General features: G+C 38.8%; 1 protein-coding gene across 1 annotated transcript; it reads right to left on the bottom strand.

Annotated features, from left to right (window-relative positions):
* Window positions 1–1,144: 1,144 nt before the first annotated feature.
* samhd1 (SAM domain and HD domain 1) lies at window positions 1,145–19,533 on the bottom strand. The gene is made up of 16 exons (XM_030423926.1): window positions 19,166–19,533; window positions 17,714–17,780; window positions 17,456–17,528; window positions 16,817–16,977; window positions 15,485–15,600; window positions 15,234–15,304; window positions 13,648–13,824; window positions 12,017–12,117; window positions 11,787–11,895; window positions 11,605–11,696; window positions 11,386–11,501; window positions 4,955–5,094; window positions 4,383–4,466; window positions 4,146–4,250; window positions 3,872–4,009; window positions 1,145–2,263 (listed from the first exon to the last, which is right to left on the bottom strand). Exons 1-16 carry the CDS (start codon window positions 19,344–19,346, stop codon window positions 2,114–2,116), a joined length of 1,881 nt encoding a protein of 626 aa, XP_030279786.1. The 5' UTR covers window positions 19,347–19,533; the 3' UTR covers window positions 1,145–2,113.
* Window positions 19,534–22,147: the final 2,614 nt, after the last annotated feature.

Genomic DNA, 22,147 nt, shown 5'->3' with positions numbered 1-22,147 from the left:
CTTTTTTTCTTCTCAGGCTTTAAAGGATAAGTTCATCCAAAAATGAAAATTCAGTCTTCATCTCTATGAGGTTTGTGGAATTTGTTGGACCATGATCTAATGCCCATTTCGTAATTTGGGAATTTAATGCAAAGCCATTGCTAGAGCCAAGGAAAAACTAGTATCTACATTCAGGATGAAATAACCTGACATCTTGATAAAGTGAACTCAGCAAAGTGAAATAAACTGACGTCTGCTGATTAAGAATAAAGAATTATCTTCGTACAACACATGCATAAATGAAAGATTGCATGTTAAAAAAAATCATATTGATCTTTTGGGTTTGTAGACTTGCCCTGAGATCACACCTCATTTTGTTTGTGTTGCGGGTCTGTAAGGGAGGCTTAAATTGAAGGCAACAAAAAAAACATGGCCACCCTGCAAGCACTTCTAGCATTTTGATCTGCCCTTCGAGGTTTAGGTGTGGGTAAACATGGCAGCCATGCCAGCCGCTCTGTGAGGCTGTAGTTAGGGACAGCAGTGGTTTCAGCTAAATGCTAATGCCAGCATGCTAACATTTTCAAAATGTTAATTGTTGGAGTAATGTTTGCTGGGTTTACCATCTAAACTTAGCTTGTGAGAGTGCTAACATTTGCTTATTAACACTAAACATGAACAGCTGAGGCCGATGGAGAGTTCATTAGTTTCAACTGCACTTCTACCACAATTAACTGTTTTTCATTGCTCATGTTGGTATCTGACAAGTGTTTCAAAACAGGCTTGAAGAAGTTTAAACCTTCAGTTTCCTAAAGAATCAAAGCAATTCAAACACAAGAAAAGATAGTCAGATATCCCCTCAACTTTTTGGACTGATATACTTTTAAATGATACACTCGGAGTAAAGCAGTTGTGATGTATGTTGTTAGTAACTTCCCCATTCCATGAATGGTGCCCATTTGTTTTGATCCCTCAAGGATTTAAAAAAGGCAGTATTACATTACAGTTGCTTTCCTTATGAGTCAACATGAATATACAGATATATGTTACTTAGAGACAAGCTCCAACTTCCCCCTTAACAATCTGTTTCCTGAACATTTCTCTCCAGTCCAAACTGAGTGAATGATGCCCTCTGGTGTTCAACAACTTCCATAACAGTACGACACAATTGAGACAAAGAGTTTTATTTTCAAACTGTTTTCAACCCCCGTCAATGGGATAAGCATTTACAGGATGTGCTCAAACCCGCTGGTGGCCTTCCGTTTACATTCTTTCAAAAATATATTTTTATACAATCACGCAAAACAAAACAACCAGCTATGAGGCAAGTTTGATGAGGCATGCTTTTTTCCGTTTTAGTGAGAGGAAAGCTTTCACAACACATTTTAACTCGTCATTAAAATGTTGCACAGGTCTCTAAAGGTGAAAACGCCCCCATGGTTCTAGCTGAGCTACAACAATAAATAGAGTTTTACAAAACACACCAGAAATAATAAAAATAAATACATTCAAAAGGAAGATCAAATCAAATTTCAAAATATACCGCCAGTTTAAAAGAAAGCTCACTTTAAATGTCAGAAACTTTGGGTTTTTCTATTTATGTATAGTTACTCCAGTTGATGCACCTCCCTTATAAGCTGAATGAAAGAAAACCCTGAAAAACATCAGCTGTAAAAACACACCGACCTGAAATATAATGTGCACATTCAGAGTAAAACATTTTAAACAGTATTTTTTGTTCATGATGCAATAACAGGGTAAAAGCTGTTGCATAGCGCATGGTATCAAACAATATTTGAAATTAAAAAGTGGGTGCAACTCCAAATGTTGCAAAGAGACTCCAAAATGAAAAACTGATTAAAATGATTAAACTAAAAAGATAATAAGTGTATAAAAATGATGTGGGAGCTATGTCTGTAAAAACCCTGAGTGAAGGCCCTGAATCTGGTCTGCAATCATGAGTCCTCTTTATTGAAATGATTTTTTTTGGTGTGAAACTTGTTTCAATAGAATCAATGATTTGAATCTTTGCTGTGCTCATCAACACACTCACGTCTTAAAAAAATATAATCACCACTCAACCCTGTCTCATCTCCCAAATGTGTAACAGAGGGATAATCCCCGCTCTTCCCCTGATTTAAAAATCTAGTTTCTTGGCTTTCTTTTGTCCATTTAAAGCAGAGTACTTTACTTCTCCGGAACTGCCTTCTCCGCCATCCTCGCCATCGTTATTGTTTGACCAGCTTTTTTTCAGAGGAGTCAGCTCAGGTGCTATTATGTCGCCGTCCTGTGTGTGTAAAAACAACAGAAACACACAAGAAGTCATCATTTGTACAGGGCACTAAATCTTAGTAACCCCTCATTGTATCTCTGCATGTGATCCTGGGGCCCTACAAAATAATTCTTCGTTTGCGGCCCTCCTGTGAAAACTGATTTACCCTCTCCAGCCACAAGAGGGCAGCAACACCTCACTGCAGCTTCTTTTGTTAAAGATGACAAACTCAAAGATTCAACAATTACATTCCCCTGTCTGTATACAGTGCAAACCTAATACCTTTTAAGTACCTATATCTAAAAAGAAACGCCGACACATTCATGCATCAGGTCTTGGGGCTAGGGAGCCAAAAAGATATCATGGAACAAGTGGCCCTTTTATAGTGGTGTTCCCTCTCAAGGCCACACTATGTCCCAACGGAAGATTCCAACTGGATGAATATCAATATAAAAAGGGCCATTTGTTCCATTGTTTCCTTAGGTTTCTACCTCTCTACTTATTTCTTTCAGTTCCTCCAAACTCTGCCCCTTTTTACTGTAAAGTTTTCCTGAGCATATCAACAGCAGGGCAACAGCTCCAACAATCCCAGCAGCAGTTTGTAGATTCTAAGAAACATTAGATTTTTCCATCTCGCGCCAACCTTTTTTTTAACTCACGCAGCTCAGTAAGATTTTTCCTTTTACTATCTGTTGGTGCAGAGATAACACTGCACAAATGCGGATGCAGAACATAATCTTTCCGGCCTCAGCTGGACAGTATTGGGCTCATGTTACTTAAAGTGGCAGCAGACAACTTTCCCCCTGGTGTTTTTAAGTCTTATTATGTCGGCGCCACTGTGCACAAGACAACTGGATTTTTTCTGTTTTCTTCAGAGTCCCAAATAACAACAAAGGCAACAGAGTTAACAGTCCATTTAGCGGAATGTTGGAGGGGGGCACAGATTAGCAGCTAGTGATTTAAAAAAAAGCTCATACTATTTTGAAAGTTGACAGCTCGGGTCACATTAAGGGGATTCTATGAACTTGGTGGGAGGCACAAACTTCACAACAATTGCCAACCATGTTAGCCGTTTTCACCTGAAACTTCTGCAGCCACGAAAAATACAGCAAGTGCAGAATATCAACCATGAATTGAGACCAACTCTGAGAGAAGTGATTGCAGAAGTCATGTTTGTGATGTTTGCAACATTCAGGAAGTGACCAAATAGTTCAAGCTACTCTGTGAAATAACATTTTTGCTGATAGCACATGTGTTATGCACAGCAAGCAGCTTTATGTTCTGCTTTTGTACTGAGGTGACACACAGATACTGGTATTAAGAAGATGCAGCTTTTTATTTTGTAGACTGTTGTAGTAGATTTTTAAAGTAAATTATATATATAAAAAAAGGAAATTTAAATTAATATTACCGCTCTTATTAAATCATAGCTGGGTGCTCCAATGCAGAAAAATTGGGGATGCAATATACTGAGATGCATCAAGATATATCAAGTTTGTAGTTTGTATCAACTGTTGTGCATTTGAATCATTGACATGTGAATGGTAATCGAATCTTGAGGCTAGTGAGGATTCACACCTCTATCATAGTCGTACAATTCTTTCATTCTTTTCCAAATATTACCTGAGGCTTTGAGAAGTTCTTGTCCATGCACCACTTCACAAAGTGCTTCTTGGCTGCCTCCAGACTCCTTTGATCAGTCTTCTTGCAGTAGACTCTGATCAGCTGCTCAGCAAACTGCTCTGGAAGAAGTTTAGACACCTGACAGGAACGACAGTAGTAGATTATTTTCAGAGATGGAGGAGGTGACAAACAGTTTCTGTCAGCAATTTAAATGTGGGCTAAGGTCATGCAGACAAAGATCCAAGATCTAAAATCTGTAGTCTTCAGTTCTGACCTGGTTCTTCCGAATCTGGATTGCTTTGTTTGGGTCGTCCTTACAATAGAAACGCATATTGTTGATGGGGTTTTCTTCCTTCATCCCATAGTCCATATATATGACCTAATGAAAAAAATTATTTTTAGATCAAGTGCAGAAAAATGACAAAACAACAAATTTACATTAGAACAAAATCATTATAGAATTACAGAAATGGATTGTACTAGATTAAAAGAAAAGAGATTAAAAACCTACATTGGTTACAAAGTCCTCTGGTTGCAGACTGACATTGTGGAAGCTACACTCAGCCAACTCTCTCTCCCAGGCGCGAAGATTCTCCTTATAGTCGAAATAAAAATAACAGTTGAAGAGACTATGGGTTGATAAACGTTTCATCTTAGCAGGGACATTAGATGAGATCTGACCATTTGATTTTCATCACACTGGTACCATATCTTCATATAATACAAATCATTAACTATATTCCATGTAGTCAACCACAAGACAAGATAAGCTTTGCAAAAGTTAGGATAAGATTCTTCATAGTTTTCAAATTCACATTCATTGTGAATTCCATATTATTATATTTTTGATCAGAAGAAAAAAGTTATTAACACCACAGGCTCTATGAAACTGCAGAGGGGCCTCTTTTTCTGAACTAAATTAATCCATAATGAACAGCATTGTTTACTGCAGCACAACATGACAACTTAGAAGCCTCTTTGAATTACATAGCAAGGCTCGCAAAAGGCAGATGCGTGCTATAGCCACGTCAAGACACAAACACACACAGACACACAGACACACACACACACACACACACACACCTGGGTGACAGTCATGGGTTTGTCTGCCTGGGTTTGGCCCAAACACTTATAGAGGCGTCGACAGATGATGTTGCGTAGAATATGTCTTGCCTCAGCCAGCTCCGGGGAGGAGGAGTTCAGTATTTGTTCGAACACTTGATCTACAGGACAAACAGAAATTGAGTAGGTGACAGATCAGATAAAGCAAACCAAAGACAAACAACGTCACTAAAATCATTCACTGAATTTCTGTAATTGAAACTTGTATAAACTCTATTAAGAAATTGTTTTTAGGGACTTCCGGTCGGAACACCCTCAAGATGGCCGCATAGCGAGAGAGCTCCCGGTTGAACCAGAGCAATTAGACAAATTCCCCCAAACAAACCAAGTAAATCATTCTGCAAAAAGCGTTCAGAAAGGGGAGAAGAGCCATATCACCACTTTGAGCAGTAAAATTCGCCCGAAGACGAGCGGGTGAGAAAGACGGGGCGCAGCAACAATTAGCAGCGAACAGGTTCAAGCTAGCATACAACGCGGTGCAGTGTATTGACATGGCTGACATGGAACTGATTCTGTGCGAACTAAGAGGGTTTCGCCAAGAAAATAAAGAACAATTAGAGACGATAAAAGAAGAAATTGTAAAGGTGAAGGATTCAACAACGATGGTCTTATTTGTGGAAAATCTTCTCCGTGAGGGTCTCGAGCTGACTGATGACATGCCCGACTTGCAGATTGAAAGAGCCCACCGTTCAGTGGGACCGCAGCCGCCGGTGGATGCTCCGCCGCGCTCCATTGTAATTAAGTTTTTAAGTTTTAAAACAAAAGAGACATTACTCCGCAAGGCATGGCAGAGGAAGGGGTTCACCTGGCAAGAAAACCGCATAAACCTGGACCACGACTATCCACCTCTAATACTCAGAAAACGAAGAGACTTTACAGAAATCCGCAAAGTGCTGAAGGAAAATAAAGTTCAGTTTCGGACCCTCTTCCCTGCCAGGCTGCGCGTGAGACACGACGACGGAACCAAAACCTATGATACTATAGAGGAGGCATCAGAGGACCTGCTGAGAAGAGGCTACACTGTGACAACCATCAGACCTCCGGAGACGCTCATGGAGCAGGTGCAGAGGCTGACCTGGAGGAGAGTGGACAGACGAGCAACGAAGGGCACAGCCGGGCGGGATTCAAGTTACAAGGAGAAGCTCCGAGCCTTCAGGAGACCATCACCGGCCCCCTCCGGGACCTAAAGGACCTAACTCACAGCTCGAGGACGGCGGAGTTAATTGTGAATTCTTTTGTTTTGTACCATGACTGTAATTAGTGGTGGAAATCCACTGTTGAAAAGACTGGTTCATTCGGGGCTAGTTTTCACTTTCGATTTTTCTTTCTTTTTTTCCGCCATGCGACTGTTGCAGGTAAGGGCCTCTCCCTCCGGACTGAGGAGGGAGACTTTTCCCTTCGAGCCACCTTGGAAGGCTCAACAGGGTCAGACTAACAGACCCCTACATAGGGAGTCACACGGACAATTTGTGTTCAGTTTGATGTTTATCAACATGTTAGTTGTTTATTCCCTGCTAGTTCTCGCGGGGAGGGGGAAGCGCACCAGGTTTTTGAGTGAGATGAAGGGGGGAATCACATAGATGCAAAACAGGTCTTTAAAAATAGCATCATTTAATGTAAATGGAATACTCAATCCAGTTAAGAGGGGGAAAATCCTATCAAAATTAAAGAAAGATAAAATCCAAGTAGCCTTCCTACAAGAGTCACACCTCAATGACTCTGAACATGCTAAATTGAATAAATCAGGATTTAAACATGTTTACTTTTCTTCCCATGGGTCGGGGAGGCGGAGAGGAGTGGCGACTCTGATATCCAGTGCTGTACATTACGAACATATATCAGAACATAAGGACAAGGAAGGCAGATTTGTTATGGTTACAGGCAAAATAGAAGGTATTGTGATAAGTCTTCTTAACGTGTATGTTCCTCCGGGCAGTGACTGGTCCTTCTATAAACATGTAGTTGATTTAATGACAACAAAAAGTCAGGGGATTTTAATATGTGGCGGAGATTTTAACATCCGATTAAATCCGAAAATTGACTCATCAAACGGGAAATCTGATACAAAAAACATTAGCAGAAGATTAAATACTTGGATGCGTGAAGTTGGGATTGTGGACGTGTGGAGAGAGATAAACCCGACGAGCCGAGATTATTCACATTACTCGTCCGCTCACAATGTCTACTCACGCATTGATTACTTTTTTATGCATAAAGGAGATCTTTTCAGGGTGGATAATTGTGAAATAGGACCCAGTACTATTTCAGATCATGGTCCCATCTATATGTCTGTCCATCTGAATAATAATAAGAAATCCACTCTTTGGAGACTGAACTCAAACATCCTGAACAACCCAGCTATTAAAGAAAAATTGAAAAATGAAATTAAAATGTATTTGGAAAATAACGATAATGAAGAAGTGACCCCACCCATTCTCTGGGATGCATTAAAAGCGGTGATTAGGGGCAAAATAATAGCCATCTCCTCATACGATAAGAAAATTAGAGAACAAAAACTCCAAAAATTAGAAGAGGACTTGAAGAGAACACAGAAAGATCACGCAAAATCCCCCAAAGATGACAACAAAAGTAAGATTATAAAATTGAAAAAAGAAATAGATGAAATAAATACTCAGGAAATTAAAAAAAAACTCCTTTTTACAAAGCAACAATACTATGAGATGGGTGGAAAATCATTGAAACTTCTATCATATAGGTTAAGAAAACAACAAGCGGATAGAACTATACATAAAATAAGAAACTCCGCAACAAACGAAATCGAAACTTGTCCGGAGAAAATTCAACAGTGCTTCCAAAAATACTATAAATTACTATATTCCCAACCACAGATAAGTAATGACAACCAGATTGATGCCTTTCTGGCCCAGATAAATCTACCAAAGATCACAGAGGAACAAAACGAAAAATTAATATCTAAAATAACAAAAGAAGAAATTCAATCAGCAATTAGAAGAATGAAAGGGGGGAAGTCTCCAGGGACAGATGGGTTTCCCACAGAATGGTACAGAACAATGCAAGATCAACTAATCCCAACATTACAAAAGACATTCAACTGGGTTTTGGAAAACAAAAACATCCCCCCCTCATGGAGGGAGGCAATGATTACGATCATACCTAAGGAGGGGAAAGACAAATTGGAATGTGGAAATTATCGTCCTGTAAGTCTACTAAATAATGATTATAAACTATTCACCTCCATAATATCTAAACGAATAGAACTGATATTACCAATATTAATACACAAGGACCAGACTGGCTTTGTCAGACAAAGGCAGACCCAAGACAACATCAGGAAAACACTGCACGTTATGAGACAAATTACACAACAAAGACTGGAGACACTGATTTTAAGTTTGGACGCAGAGAAAGCATTTGACTCAGTGAGGTGGTCATTTTTATATAAAGCACTTTCAAAATTTGGCTTCCATACAACTATAATAGACACGTTTGCAGCACTATACAACAAACCAACGGCTAGAATTAAAATCAATGGAGATTTAACTAATTCATTCATTCTGGAAAGAGGAACGAGACAAGGGTGTTGTGCGTCGCGGCTCCTTTTCGCCTTGTTTATAGAACCCATGAGTCAATTGATTAGGCAGAGGCCAGAGATAAAGGGGGTAAAAATGACATCTGGAGAGCAGAAACTGTCTCTTTTTGCTGATGACTTATTGATAAGTATAACACAGCCTACACAGACACTCCCAAAACTGATGAAATTGCTGGACGAATTTGGTTTAGTTTCTGGTTATAAAATTAACATTAACAAAACTCAAGTACTAGCATTTAACTATGACCCTCCATCCTTAATTAGGAATATGTACAATTGGAATTGGCATGCTGAGTCCATCAAATATCTGGGTGTTTCATTACCTAAGGACCTCACGAGACTGTATGACATCAATTACGGCCCGTTAAATTCAAAGATAAAGTCTGATATACATAGATGGAATGTTATTCCCTTTTTAAGTTTGAGTTCCCGGATAGAGTCAATCAGGATGAATATTCTTCCACGGATGCTGTATTATTTTCAATGTTTGCCAGTCAAAATACCACCTAAGCAGTTCTTAGAATGGGACAGATTAATAGCGAGGTATCTGTGGCAAGGGAAAAGGGCCAGAATTAAATTTAAGACGTTGCAATTAAGAAAAGAAAAGGGAGGAATGGGCCTTCCCTGCTTACAGGAATACTACCATGCAGCCCAACTGAGACCTTTGATCTGCTTATGTTCATCAACATATGCTGCAGCATGGAAAGAAATAGAAGGTACGATGATAAAGGGAGTCCCGATAACGGCCCTACTAAGTGACAACAAATTACAAAGAGAACAGGAGATCCCAGATGACTCTATAACAGGCAGTTATCTGAAATCCTGGCAGGAAATAATCAAAATTTGCAGATTAAAGGACACATCTAAAATTATAAGGTGGTGTGCCTATGATTCAGACTTTACACCGAACAGAACCGACGGTAGGTTTAAGATTTGGATCACAAAAGGCTTATCTACCTATCATTCATTTATCCACAAAGGGGCATTTCAGAGTTTTGAAGCCCTACAGAGGGACCATGGTCTGGGAAGAGATGATTTTTTTAGGTACCTGCAAGTGAGACATTATTTTAACAAAAATCTTAAAGAGGTGTTAGGAAAAGGTGAGTCAGTGTTTATGGAGGTATTTTTATCATTAACTAAGCCCAGATCGAGCAACAAAATTATCTCCAAATTATACAATGCCATACAATTATCTAAACAAGAGAATACAGAACACATAAAGAAGAAATGGGAAAAGGAAGCAGGGGTAATAATCACACAAGAGAGCTGGGAGAAAATAAACCAGCTACAATGGTGCTCAACTGGGTCAAACACATGGCGGGAATTCTGTTTTTCATCACACCCATTCAGAAACGCTATCAAGGCAGCGGGGATGCTTGTTGGCGACTCTGTGGGTCTAATGGAGCCAACCATTTCCATATTTTTTGGGACTGCCAGGCAATAAGACCTTACTGGGAAGAGATCCACAAACATATCAATAATGTATTTAATGTAAACATTCCATTTAAATGTGAAACTATGTATTTGGGCAATATAATGTGTGAAACATGGAACGTCAAAGACAAAAAACTGTTGGCTATACTATTGGCGGCCAGTAAAAAATCTGTTACGAGGAAATGGTTAAAAGCAGAACCTCCCACCATTGATGAATGGATCGAAGTTGTCTATGAGATTTATGTTATGGAGAAGATATCTTTTTCCCTCAGAGTTGAAAAAGAAAAATTTTATAAGATCTGGACCAAATGGACTGAGTATGTAAAACCAATTAGATCTGATTTCATTTGAATGCACTTTGGATGAACCTGACCCCCCCCCCCCCTTTTTCTCTTTTACATTTTTTTTTTTTTTTTTTTTTTATGTAATGTTTTGAATGTCAGAAGAGGTGCGCTCCCCGATTCTGTTCTGTTTTTTGTTTGTTTTAATTGTACTCAACTGGAAATTAGTGGTCTATAAAAGAAAACCCCAGAAGGGCAGTATGGATAACGCACTTAAATTTCTACATCCATCCTTTCTTATGTCCTTGAATGACTATGGCTATAATTTATATATGTGATGGAAGTTTGCCTTTCTAAATAAAGAGAGAATTATAAAAAAAAGAAATTGTTTTTAGAAAAGGAACTTCATTTCCTTTCAATAAGCTAGTCAGGTTTAAAGTAGTGTTTAGTGTTGTAGTGTTTTTTACAATGGACAACTCCTTGATACCAACAGGTGTTCAAATGTTAACTGGTCATCACACCTCTGCTCACATGTAGTGTAGGCAGAACATTTTTCATTTCCAGAAAGAACTATTTGAAAACCAGACTTTGATTTTTTGTGTCTGTGATATCATTGTGTTATCTGCTTGCTTGGTGAGGACCCAACACGGCCTGGCACAAATAACCACAGCTTCACGCCAGCAAACAACAGAGGCAGAATAATCAATATGTGAAGAAGAAAAAACAAAAAGTCAGTCATCTAAGGTCATCAACAAATCCTGAAACTTGTCAATCCTTCGCTATGTCTTTGCGCCCAGCAACAGCACACACTCTTGATGTGTGCCGTAGCTGGCAAAGTGAGCTCACAGCTAATGCAGTAAAGTAATCTGTTTGTTTGCGGCAGATAAACACTGGATGACTAAGGTTAATAAACACAAATGATACTGCAGTCAAACTTGCTTTGCTGGCTTTTAATCCATCAATAACCAACAACCATTCATGATGAAAATCTTTCTGCCATGACTCAGGCACACATGCTCACACACAAATTAGTCTTAGTAGCCGATCTTCAACCTGTGTCTCAAAGTTAAAACTCAAGCCAACAGCACACAGTGGTATCTACAGACCTGTCAGCTTGGTGTAGGCCACCATGTCATCTATGGCTGTAGAGAGAGTGAACATCTTCCCTCCTGAGCCTTCGATCTTGATGTGCTTGTCTGCCTTTAAAAAGGCCTCTGTGATCCTGGATTATCATTGCAAACATTATTATTATTATTATTGCTTTTTGCTGCAGAACAAACAAGACACTGAACCATGAAGCGTCTTGACAGCGATTAGCTACTCACATCGTCTCTATGATGCTGCCCACTTTGTGCTGGTAGGCTCTTTTGTGGAGACAGTTTCTTGTGTGAAACATGTCATACAGATTGCCCACCTCCTGTTAAAAGAATGACCCGTATGTTAATCACATCTTATCATCTAAATGTTCTCAAAGTTTATGAAAAAGTAGGCTGAACAAAGTCAGCACCTTGTCTCTAGTGCAGATGTGTTTCTGCCCGTCCACCTCGCACACCCTGGCAAACTTCAGGAAGCGGCGATAGTCGAAGTTGTTCTGGATACCCAGGTGGTAGCAGTCCCTAAAAAAAGACAGAGTCCATAAATGTGTGAAGGGATAGGTGATTAAACGAAATACAAAAATATCAACATTTGTCATAAAATTTGGAAAACAATCATGACGATCAGCAACCACAAGCCCACCTGGCAAAGTAGTCCCACTTGTCCACGTCAATGCCATTTCTTTTGTTTGCCACAATTTCATAAAGGAAGGACTTATCTTTTGGCCGTCCTTTATAGGGCCACTGTGGAGAAGAAAGAAAATGGTAGCATTAGAATCGGCTTTATTGGCCCAGGATGTTTATGCATACATGGAATTTTACTCAAGTGGCTCAGCGTTATTACAAAGTGCCTAGAACAAATGCACATTGTATGTTGTAGATATACAACTACATGGACAACATGCTAATAGATAAGCTAACATAAACAACTGATATTTACAAGTGAGCCATCATGGAAGACAAGGGCAGGTGAAATCTGCTTCAACACTAACAAAGGCTGGTGTCAGGCCCTCCTCACTTAGAGACTATTCTAATAGAACATTCTATTCACAGCCAGAGATTTTTTCATTTAGTCTGATCAGTATTTACATCCCACTTCAGGCCTTGTTTCTGTTTCCTGGCTGACATACTTTTACAGGATTACGTGTGTGTGATTTTTACTGAATCATTAATTTCTTCAAATTCCGGTTTGATATATAAATCATTAAAACAGAAGCAGTATGCTAATGTTTTGTCCCCCTCATAGTTGTGTCGAATTCGTTTTAGGCTGGTTCTGTGACAAAGACAATCACCATCTGTCTATCGTGACCAAGCCACCAGGTTTGTCTGCATTAGTGCTGGGCGATATGGCTGAAAAATGTATCACGATATAAGTGTTTCATATCAATCGATATCAATAATTATTGATTTTTTTTTTTTTACCCATTTGAAATAAGAAAAATAACCCTTTAAATGGTGACTACAGGTGAGATTTTTTGGGAATTTTTTTTTTTTTCAAGATTTCTGAATCAGAATCTAAGACATGAGACAAAATAGTGTAGAAGCTGACATTGCTGCTTGACAATATGTTAAAGGGATAGTTCTGTTTTTTTGAAGAGGGGTCATATAAAGTACATATCTATAGTCAGTTTGCAGAAGCAGAGAGCCGCTCCAGCCCAGATGTTCAGCTTTGTACTGCAGTGAATGGAGTCTCTATGCAAAGCGAATTTTAACCACCTAAAACAAGGCCCACCTAAAAAAATCTGTATTATTGCAAGTGTACGTTGTATAGAGAAAATTCAAACTGCTTTACATCGCCGCCAGACGGCCCCTTCTTTTGGCACTATATTTTCTCAACTGTAGAACCTCTGTATCCCTACGCATTAGCGCAACGGCCCAGTTGCGCTAATGCGTAGGGATACAGAGGTTCTACGGTCTGTGTCTGAAATTGTTAAGTTTCGTTTTGATCGAAAGTAAACAGAGTTGCGTGCATAAACCTCTCGTCCAGCAACTGGGCCTCGCACTGTATTTCGCCGCTCGCAGATCACCTGTTTTTAATGGAGTTCAGTGAAATTATCGAACGTTCTATCGAACATGTCTATTGATATTGATCACGTGTCTATCGCGATAGATATCGTTATTGTTTTATCGCCCAGCCCTAGTCTGCATGCAGGTCAAACTGTAAACTGTACAGTGCAAAAGTGTGTAAGAGCACAACTGAAGAAGGAGTAAATATTTCATGGATAGTGTAACAAGTAATTTCATATAGAAATCAAAAATTGGCTGATCTCACACAGAACTAGAGCCAGTCTGCTTCTGGTCTTCAGTTGCATTAGTGTCCAGCGGTCCAGCAATCTGTTCCTTGATGAAGTCCAGGTCTTCGGGCAGCACCAGGCCGTGCTGCTCCATCACCGGCTTCAGGTCATTGTCATTCACCAGGTAGTCAAACATGGCTAGAGACGCCATCTCATGCTGGAACAGGATCAGATGCATTATTCTAATATGGGAACGTGAATGGCCACGATTTGAAAATGAAAGCACCATAACTCATTACTCAAACAGAAACAGCATATCTCAGCACGAACAAACTTGATTACTTATCTCTCTTATCGCTGATGTTTTGTCAGACATCAGGTCTGTGGTCATAACTTGCATAATGGCAGGGTGCTTAACAGTTCTTATCAGTGATTCATTCTAGGCAGCCAATCACTATCTTAGCCATCAGCTATCATGCTTACAAGTCAGGTGACGATAACTGCTTTATACAGCAGCCTTGAATGACAGTAATTACAACTACCTATAAAAAGTTCCTGTAAAAAAAAAAAAAAAAAAGATGCTGCTTATTCGAGTAACGTCAAGCCCTCAGAATTTTAGAATTGTGAACTGATTAACCAATTTTAATGAGGATTGAAAGGCGATAAAATGGTCTCCTTGTAGTTAGAGCAGAGAAGGGAGTTCATCAGGGTTTTTATACACTACATTGCTTATTTAAGAATTATGTGATGAGAGGATTCACATAATCCCATTACACCATAATAGGTGGCTCTTTCCAGAATACTAACTGCTTACAATCTCTAAAACAGCAGCACTGAATTCATTATATAGTTGATGAGAGTGCTCAAGCTTTAACCATCTGAACAGTGGGTGACTAAGTGAGAGCTCAAGGCCTTTTCCAGTACTTTTCAAAAATAGCCAGCCCAAAGATATTCTGCTTTTCCACACAGTAGTTATTATGGGTCAGACTGACTTTTCCATTTGTTCCCATTGTTTTTCCCCCCAAACACAACATAGTGTATGGTCTTTTTAAAAAAAATATATCTTGCTAAAGCATCCACTAACTTATTCTAAGAGCTCTGGAACAGGGAAGTCACACTTTTTTCAAACCAAACATTCTGAACTGAGATGATCTTTTAAACAATTACTCTTTTCAACAATTAATTTCAGTTGAAGAGCACATCTGGGCTGCTATGTTATGAACACAACTGTAGTTGTGAATAACAGTGTGTTTACTTGCACATCAATGATTGCCAAATAGTTTTTTGATGAATCATAACAGCAGTTGGGAACAACAGCACAATAGAACATGCCAACAAAAAAAGGACTCTGCTTGTCAGAGGATATGAAGCAACCAGAGGCCCGAAGGGGGCTTCATCTTCCTTTTAATACCCTGTTCACACGTACATGAGTATTTCTTAAAGCTTTTTCTCTATGTGTGTAAATGGCGTCGCAGGACACTGAAAACTGAACACTCTGTTTAATTAAATACCTGTGTACGTGTGGATTACATTGTCAGATAATAACTTGGAAAATGATTTTTATTTTGGCTCACTGGGTCTCTCTGTACAAGTTGAAGAGAAATTTAATTCACATAGTTTTCTTACCTTCCAGTTAAGTCCAGGACGTGCTTTGGGGATGAACAACCCATCAAACATATGGGAGAATGGGCCATGTCCTGGGAATTGGGAAAAGGGAGGTTATAAATGTTATAAATTAACTTTGTTTTATTGTTATGAGGAAAATATAGCGATGATATGATGAACAGTAATGGTATCACTTTCATTATTACTCACGCTCACACCCTGTATTAAGGCAATTAAAAGCTAAAACTTGTCAGGACCTGTGTATCACTCACCCAGGTCATGGCAGAGCCCAGCGATCTGCACACACAGAATGTCTCTGCGAGAGATGAGGAGTTCTGGCTGCTTATCATTCAGAGCTTGGACAAGTCTTCCTGCCAAATGACCCACCCTGTGCCAGCAGACAAAAAAAACAACGGATACAAGATATATGATGATAATAACACAAAACATTGAGAAAAAAAAGTTTTTCAGATGAATAAGCTATTTGTTCACATAACTTCTATTTAGCATCTGGAATTGGCTAAAATATTAATCATACAATCTCAAATTTTGAGTATAACAATCAAAGTGAGCTATAATTATCTGGAATTAGGGAGGCACAATAATGTTGGTATTCATTGGTATTGGCTGATAGAGGTTTTAAAGGGGCACTGTTCAAGTTCTGTGTTGGCCAGAAGCTGGATGTTAGTTCATGTTAGCAGATTCCGTTTCAAAGCTATCGTTAGCTACTGCTTTCTCCAAGTGGAGCGGAGAGCGGCACTGAGACGAAAACGAAAGTCACATCCTTTGAAAGAAATCCATAAACCAGCAGCATTAAAAACTAATCATCTAAAGGCTTGTATAGGAACCCAAGAAAGACGGGGAAGGTCTCATTTTTCAAATCACCGTACAATCTGCTCAAATATGGCCAATAAAATAAAGTGATTAATAAATTGCTACAAATTGTTACATAGAGTCCCTTTAGAATAACATATCTATCAGCTATTAGCTGAAATTAAAAAATTCTGCCACTTTCTGGTATAATAATATGTTAACTTCACAGGAGAGACTTTATGTCCTCTGCAATTAGGTAGAAAGAAATATGTGCATATCAGCATTGGCCAAAATTCATTCAAAAATATTGGCAAAAATCCAGTATCATGCATTCCTAAATGATATAAAAGATGCAAAGTTGAAAATGGTCATTTGCACAGCCCTTCAATCACTTTCAATGACATAATTATCAGCTGCACTAATCCCTGTAGAAAATATTTGCTATATTTCTCACAAACACATTTTCATGTAAAAAGAGGCATTTGTCCTTGAGGGCAGGGGACAAGTGGTGTGTGTTTTTCTCCTTTTCGATAGGACTGTGGCTGCTCTTATTGACGTGGCCTGCTGGATGTCATACTTCAGCATAATCAAATACACGGCATCTTGATTACATTATGACTGTGAGAAACATTTTGTATTAGTTAACCACCTTTACTTATGCCTATATGTGTCACTTTGTGTCTCATCGTCTGGCCTCACCAATTAATGTTGTTCTGTGTCAGTTTTATAGTGTTCTCACAATGGTTTTACTGCTTCACGTATGTATACACTGTACCTAACTGAGGACATACCCAATGCAGTGCTCAAAGCGGTTGTGGGATGCTCCAGGAAAAACGTAGTAGGTCCCACCAAGCTGCTTGAGGTTTCTAAGTCTCTGGAACTGAGGTGTGTCGATGATTTTGATAAGAAGGGGGTGTAACTCCAAGTGCCCGTGGATGGGATCATTAAACACCTGGCAGAAGACGGGATGACAGACAGTAATAAAACACATAATCAGAACAGTAGAGTACCAAAATACCTAGTCTGTGTTTATCTTTGGCTTTACTAATAATAGTTACAAAGGGTATTGACAGCAATGAACAAAATGCAGGGATCCAGTACAAAAAACAGGTGTCAAGTGTTCCCCTCTCTGGCAACACTAAAAGTCACCTTAAAGGATCTAGCTGGTAGTCTTTCTTCATTTCCTAATGAGTCTTCCTCTTTTACAATTATTTTTCAGATTGTAGCCCTTATTATTATTTTATTTTGCTTTTTTTATCTGAGGGTTGAGAACAAATAAAGAAAACAGAATATGTAAACAAAAATCAATGTTGTTTCATGCAGTGACCCTTGCATCTCTTCTCACGTCCTTGCAGTTCCTAATTTTTATTCTATTATGTCTTCAGTATCTCAATAGCCTTGAGCTTGTAGCATTGTGGTACAGCTGTTACCTTATGTGGATCTGCTTGTATCTGCCACAGCTTCCTGAGGCTGTGTAGGATACGCAGACGGTCACCAAGGCACCTGGACAAGATAAAAATTGAAAAATGGTATGAAACATTAAAGTAACATTAGTAAAGTTTGGAGGCTCATGTGGTCTCCTCCTTTGTTGACACTATTAGTAGTTGCTCCAGTCACATATCCTCCTCCTCCTCTGCACAGTGACTTGTTCAATCACAAACCCCAAAACTCGATTTTACATCACTTACTCTATGCCAATCTTCTCCAGTTCAGCATCATTGAGATACCGCAGTCCGATACCTGTCATTTTTTGAGCTGCAAAACAGAGCAAAAGTATCCGTGAGATACTAGCTTGTGGCTTTTATAGGTAAACTGGGAGAACAGAGGAAAACGGCAATGTTTACATACTTTAAATAAGGAGATTTTCTTGGTGAGCTGAACAGCCAAAGCATCTCAGGTAAGGCAAGACAGTTTTGGAAAGGAGCTTCCAGTTAAGTATAGCAGTAGTTATTTATAATATCACCATCATTTTTAGGCCATATTATACACATTTTTAACAAATCTTTATGTATGCTGAGACTATGCGACAAAATTGAATTCTGAGATATTTTTTACCAAATACCTCGATATTGATATTGTGACAATGGTGCAGGGATGACTAATGATTCTTTGACAAAATATCACATAGTCATCAGTAATGTGGATAACATGACATAATTGGTAAAGCCTATTAGACCCTATTAGAACAAGGAAAACAAGTCTGGTAAGTTCAGAGAACTACTCCACTTTCCTGTAAAGCAGCCTTTAAAACCAGAAATGCCAAATCAAGATAACTGACATCAATAAATTGCACAAACCTGGCCCTAGTGCCTTCATATAACCTGATGAAGAGGATGGATCTCACATCTATGTCAGCATGCAGTATTAAGCCAACTTTCAATAGAGAAACACTTTTCATTGATTTATGAACCAACTTTGGCTAGCTAGCGTGCCAAGCTCACCATCACTCATCCTACAGTGTGTGTGTGTGTGTGGAAGCAGGCCGTGTAGGTTAATGTGGTCAAATCTTATTAATTTTCTCTGACAATGGTGGACAATAAGGCTTAATTAAAATATTGTTCTATGTGTTAGAATCTGGGAGAAATTGCATGAATGAAGCAACACAATTAATCGAGTGGGGACAGAATGAAGTTATCAAAACAACTACAATGTCTACGCTGCTCCTGTGTCAGCGAAGTAAACACCAACACTAGGACAACCACTCCGTGCAACTAGCTGCACGGCTAATTGAGCTAACTAGCTAATGTCAGCTATTGCAGGCAGCAGTTAGCAGTTAGTCTGGTGAATGAAACTGTTTCCTGAACTTCCAAATGTATGTCAGCGAGAAGGAGTTTGTGTCAACTCCAACAAAATGATGATCCACAGTGAAAACATCACGTTCGTCACATAGAGAAAGACGACACCCTCAGAAAGTCAGCAATGTAATACATGTTGTGTTAACTGACGACATGAACGGGATTTACAAGACAGAATTGCGAAAAACGACGCAGATATGGATGAATTCAGCACCGTGTGGCACAACACACACATGGGGACGGCGGGATAACATGCTGTACTGAAAAGCAGCTCTCAACTGTCTGCTTAGACCGACAACGGTACTGAATTGACAGTTTTTTAAGCTATCGAACCAGAGAACAAACCTCTAAATGTTTCTTCCCATTCTCCGAGATTTTCTCTTCGCAGGTACTGACACGTTTTATCCACTCCCCATCGCATGTAGTCCGAGTCCTGCAGTTGGACCTCTGACACTCTCTTCTCCGGCGTTTTGAAAATGAAGTCAGGGCACGAATCTGCCTCCAACGGTCGTTTTCGGTTCTCCATGTTAATGTGACAAAGAAAATGCGGTTATTTGGGTTATGCAGAAGAGTAGAGCCCCGCAGTAGAATTACAGCCGGTAATGACTCCCTCGTCGACTACAACAGCTGACAGCGCAGCTCTGCACAGAAATGAACTAGGCGCTGAAAAATTACCCGGGTTTCGTTTTTACACCGGCTGTGCGTCAAGACAAACCGACACAGGACGCAGGTTTCCGGTCAGAGTTTTCCAAAATAAAGGTCCGTGCTACTTCAGTTGACTTGAGGCTCTTTACCCTTGACTAAACACAACCAGTACTGTATACATGACTAAGAAAGTTTTGATTACGTTGAGCTCTCAAAATGTTGTTAAACTGTATTAATGTCATGTTAAATAAATACAGTTAAGCTGTAGTTACACAAAGGTATAAATGCTTTTTAAGACTACATTTGTGATGTGGATACAGTATATAATAATTCTACATTTCATTATGTGTGGTTTTGAAGAAGTTAAATTAAATTATTAAATCATTATCATGAACATGGAAATACTGGAATTTGCCTGAATAATAAACCAAACATAAGTGTAAGCTCTCCCAGATTCATAGAAATAATATATATATTCAAATACACGACCTCAATGGTGACCCCAGATGCAATGAATGATAAGAAAAAACAGCTTGCAAAACTATATTGCAATTTTCTGTTTCAAAGTAGATACCAATAAAAAATGTAAATAAATACACCATGCAACATCCAGTGCAACTGCTGTTTGTATTAGGTCAAATCCAATAGTATTTATGTAAGTATTTTCATACTTTGTTTGTAATATATTACTTCACACCATGTGAGTATTATGAGTATAGCTGCAGTTATCCTGCGCAATGCTCATATCTGCATAGAGAAGATGAATACTGTAAATATACTTATTATCATTATCAACTTTTCTACTTTATTTTCCCTTTGTTATATTTTTGTCTTGCTTTGTGTTGTTTCATTTTTATATATCAATCAATCAATTAATTTGTACCTCTCTTTGTGACTCTTGAGACGCTGGAGGTCAATAAATCCTTACATTACGGAGGGTTCTCAGGTAGGGATGTCTATTTTTGTTGCATGTCGGATAGGACGACATGATACAATATATTTTTTTGTTTGTGGATATTGATCAGTGTTTTACTTACTTACTTACTTCGTCCCTGTGCAATTACACAATTATCATCCCAACTGAAAACTACTTCATTACACATTTCGTGATGTGCACAGTTAACGTAAATTGTGGATCGTCAGTAAACAGTAACCTCAGGGAATATTGTATTGTTTTATTTTACAAGTGAAACGCCTCACTTCCGGTTTATTACCTTCATCTAACATGACGCACTTCGTCCCCTTCTTATTGGCACGCGGAGGGTGGAGCCAAATATAGCGGTGACGTCACGGCCCAGGCCAGGATTCCGTTCGATGAGGACTCTTAAAACTGCTTATCTGCGTTTGCAGTTGAAGTATGGTCGTAATATAAACACAGGGTCGGGAGCACTTGACGGGACTCGAACCCTACTTTTGATGAGTCCGACCTGTAGCATCAACTTTAAGACATATTTCACCAGCCATTTGTGTATTGGCAGGATATTTAAGATAAATGTAAAGTGTTAACCATGGCACAGAATCGTAAGTGTCTATGTTTGTATGAAACTCATACAGTTTACCCGCACATAATGGCATCGTTAAAATTGATCAACTCCAACATTTGTTTAGTCAGAATTTTTGACACTTATTCTTATATTCACTTTGAACTGCTGGCTGCAATAATAAATGCCTGAAATAGAGACTTTGGTCACCACAGGCTTAAAATATTTACAGGGATACAGTTGAAAGATTATAATAACTTTTTGGAGGTTTCCCTTTATTTATTCCACACTGATCAAATAACAACGACATCCAAAGTCTGTTTTAACCACATTCATACAGATGGTTACATCAAAGAAAGGAAAGTGAGTTGTATAGCATGACAATATATTAAATGTGTATTTCATATCGAAGAAGTACAAAGTAAGAATACAAAAAAAGAGTTAAATAACCACAACCACCAAGTCAAAACATTATATTGTCGGATTTCCATATTGATGAACATGATTAACATCAGAACCAAACAGCACTAAATATCTCAAACTCCTAATCAAGAAATAAATGTCTACTTTAAATAACCTTCTCCATTGCAGATGTGCTTCACGCAGTGCTCTACATCTTTACCTGATCATGAAGATTACACAGACAATACACAAATAAGCATACATATGGCTGATGGCTGAATAAAACCCTGCTGTAAAATATATAGTATTCAGTTTTACACAAAGACATTTTAAGTAACCATGATTGATTTTTTACAACATAATCACAGAATGTAATGTCTTTGGTACTAACATGGTATTAAACAGGGGTTCAGTCTTAAATAAGGCACATGCAGCTGCAGAAGGAGAAAGGAGTCTAAAACTTGACTTTAAAATGATCAAACTAAAACAAATATATGTGTATAATATTGAGCAGGCCTAAGTACATGCCCTGAATATGCATTAATGCATCCTCATTGATACTGCAGGAGCCATGAATCAATAAATAGATGTTTTTCTATTAGTTACAAGGTGAAGGGATATTGTTATCTCTTGGTGTTTATTTTGATTATGATATTTTACTATGTGGTCATATTGAGTAGGGGGATAGAGGGTCATGTGGATATGGGCGGGGTTATCAGTTAATATAGGCACCTGTTCATTTCTCATTGTTAGAGAGAGAGGGTGAGCTGGGTCGCTGTATTTTTGTTGACCGCTATTT

Source organism: Sparus aurata, chromosome 7 (genome assembly GCF_900880675.1).
Source record: "Sparus aurata chromosome 7, fSpaAur1.1, whole genome shotgun sequence".
Classification (NCBI taxonomy): domain Eukaryota; kingdom Metazoa; phylum Chordata; class Actinopteri; order Spariformes; family Sparidae; genus Sparus; species Sparus aurata.
This window is presented reverse-complemented; position numbering and strand designations above follow the sequence as displayed.

Coding starts and splice junctions, on each gene's coding strand:
- samhd1 (XM_030423926.1), bottom strand. CDS start 19,346: ATGGAGAACCGAAAACGACCGTTGGAGGCAGATTCGTGCCCTGACTTC. Junction 15,601..16,816: donor CGCTTTGAGCACTGCATTGG/GTATGTCCTCAG, acceptor CTGCTGGCACAG/GGTGGGTCATTTGGCAGGAA. Junction 2,264..3,871: donor AGAACTTCTCAAAGCCTCAG/GTAATATTTGGA, acceptor TTACACACACAG/GACGGCGACATAATAGCACC.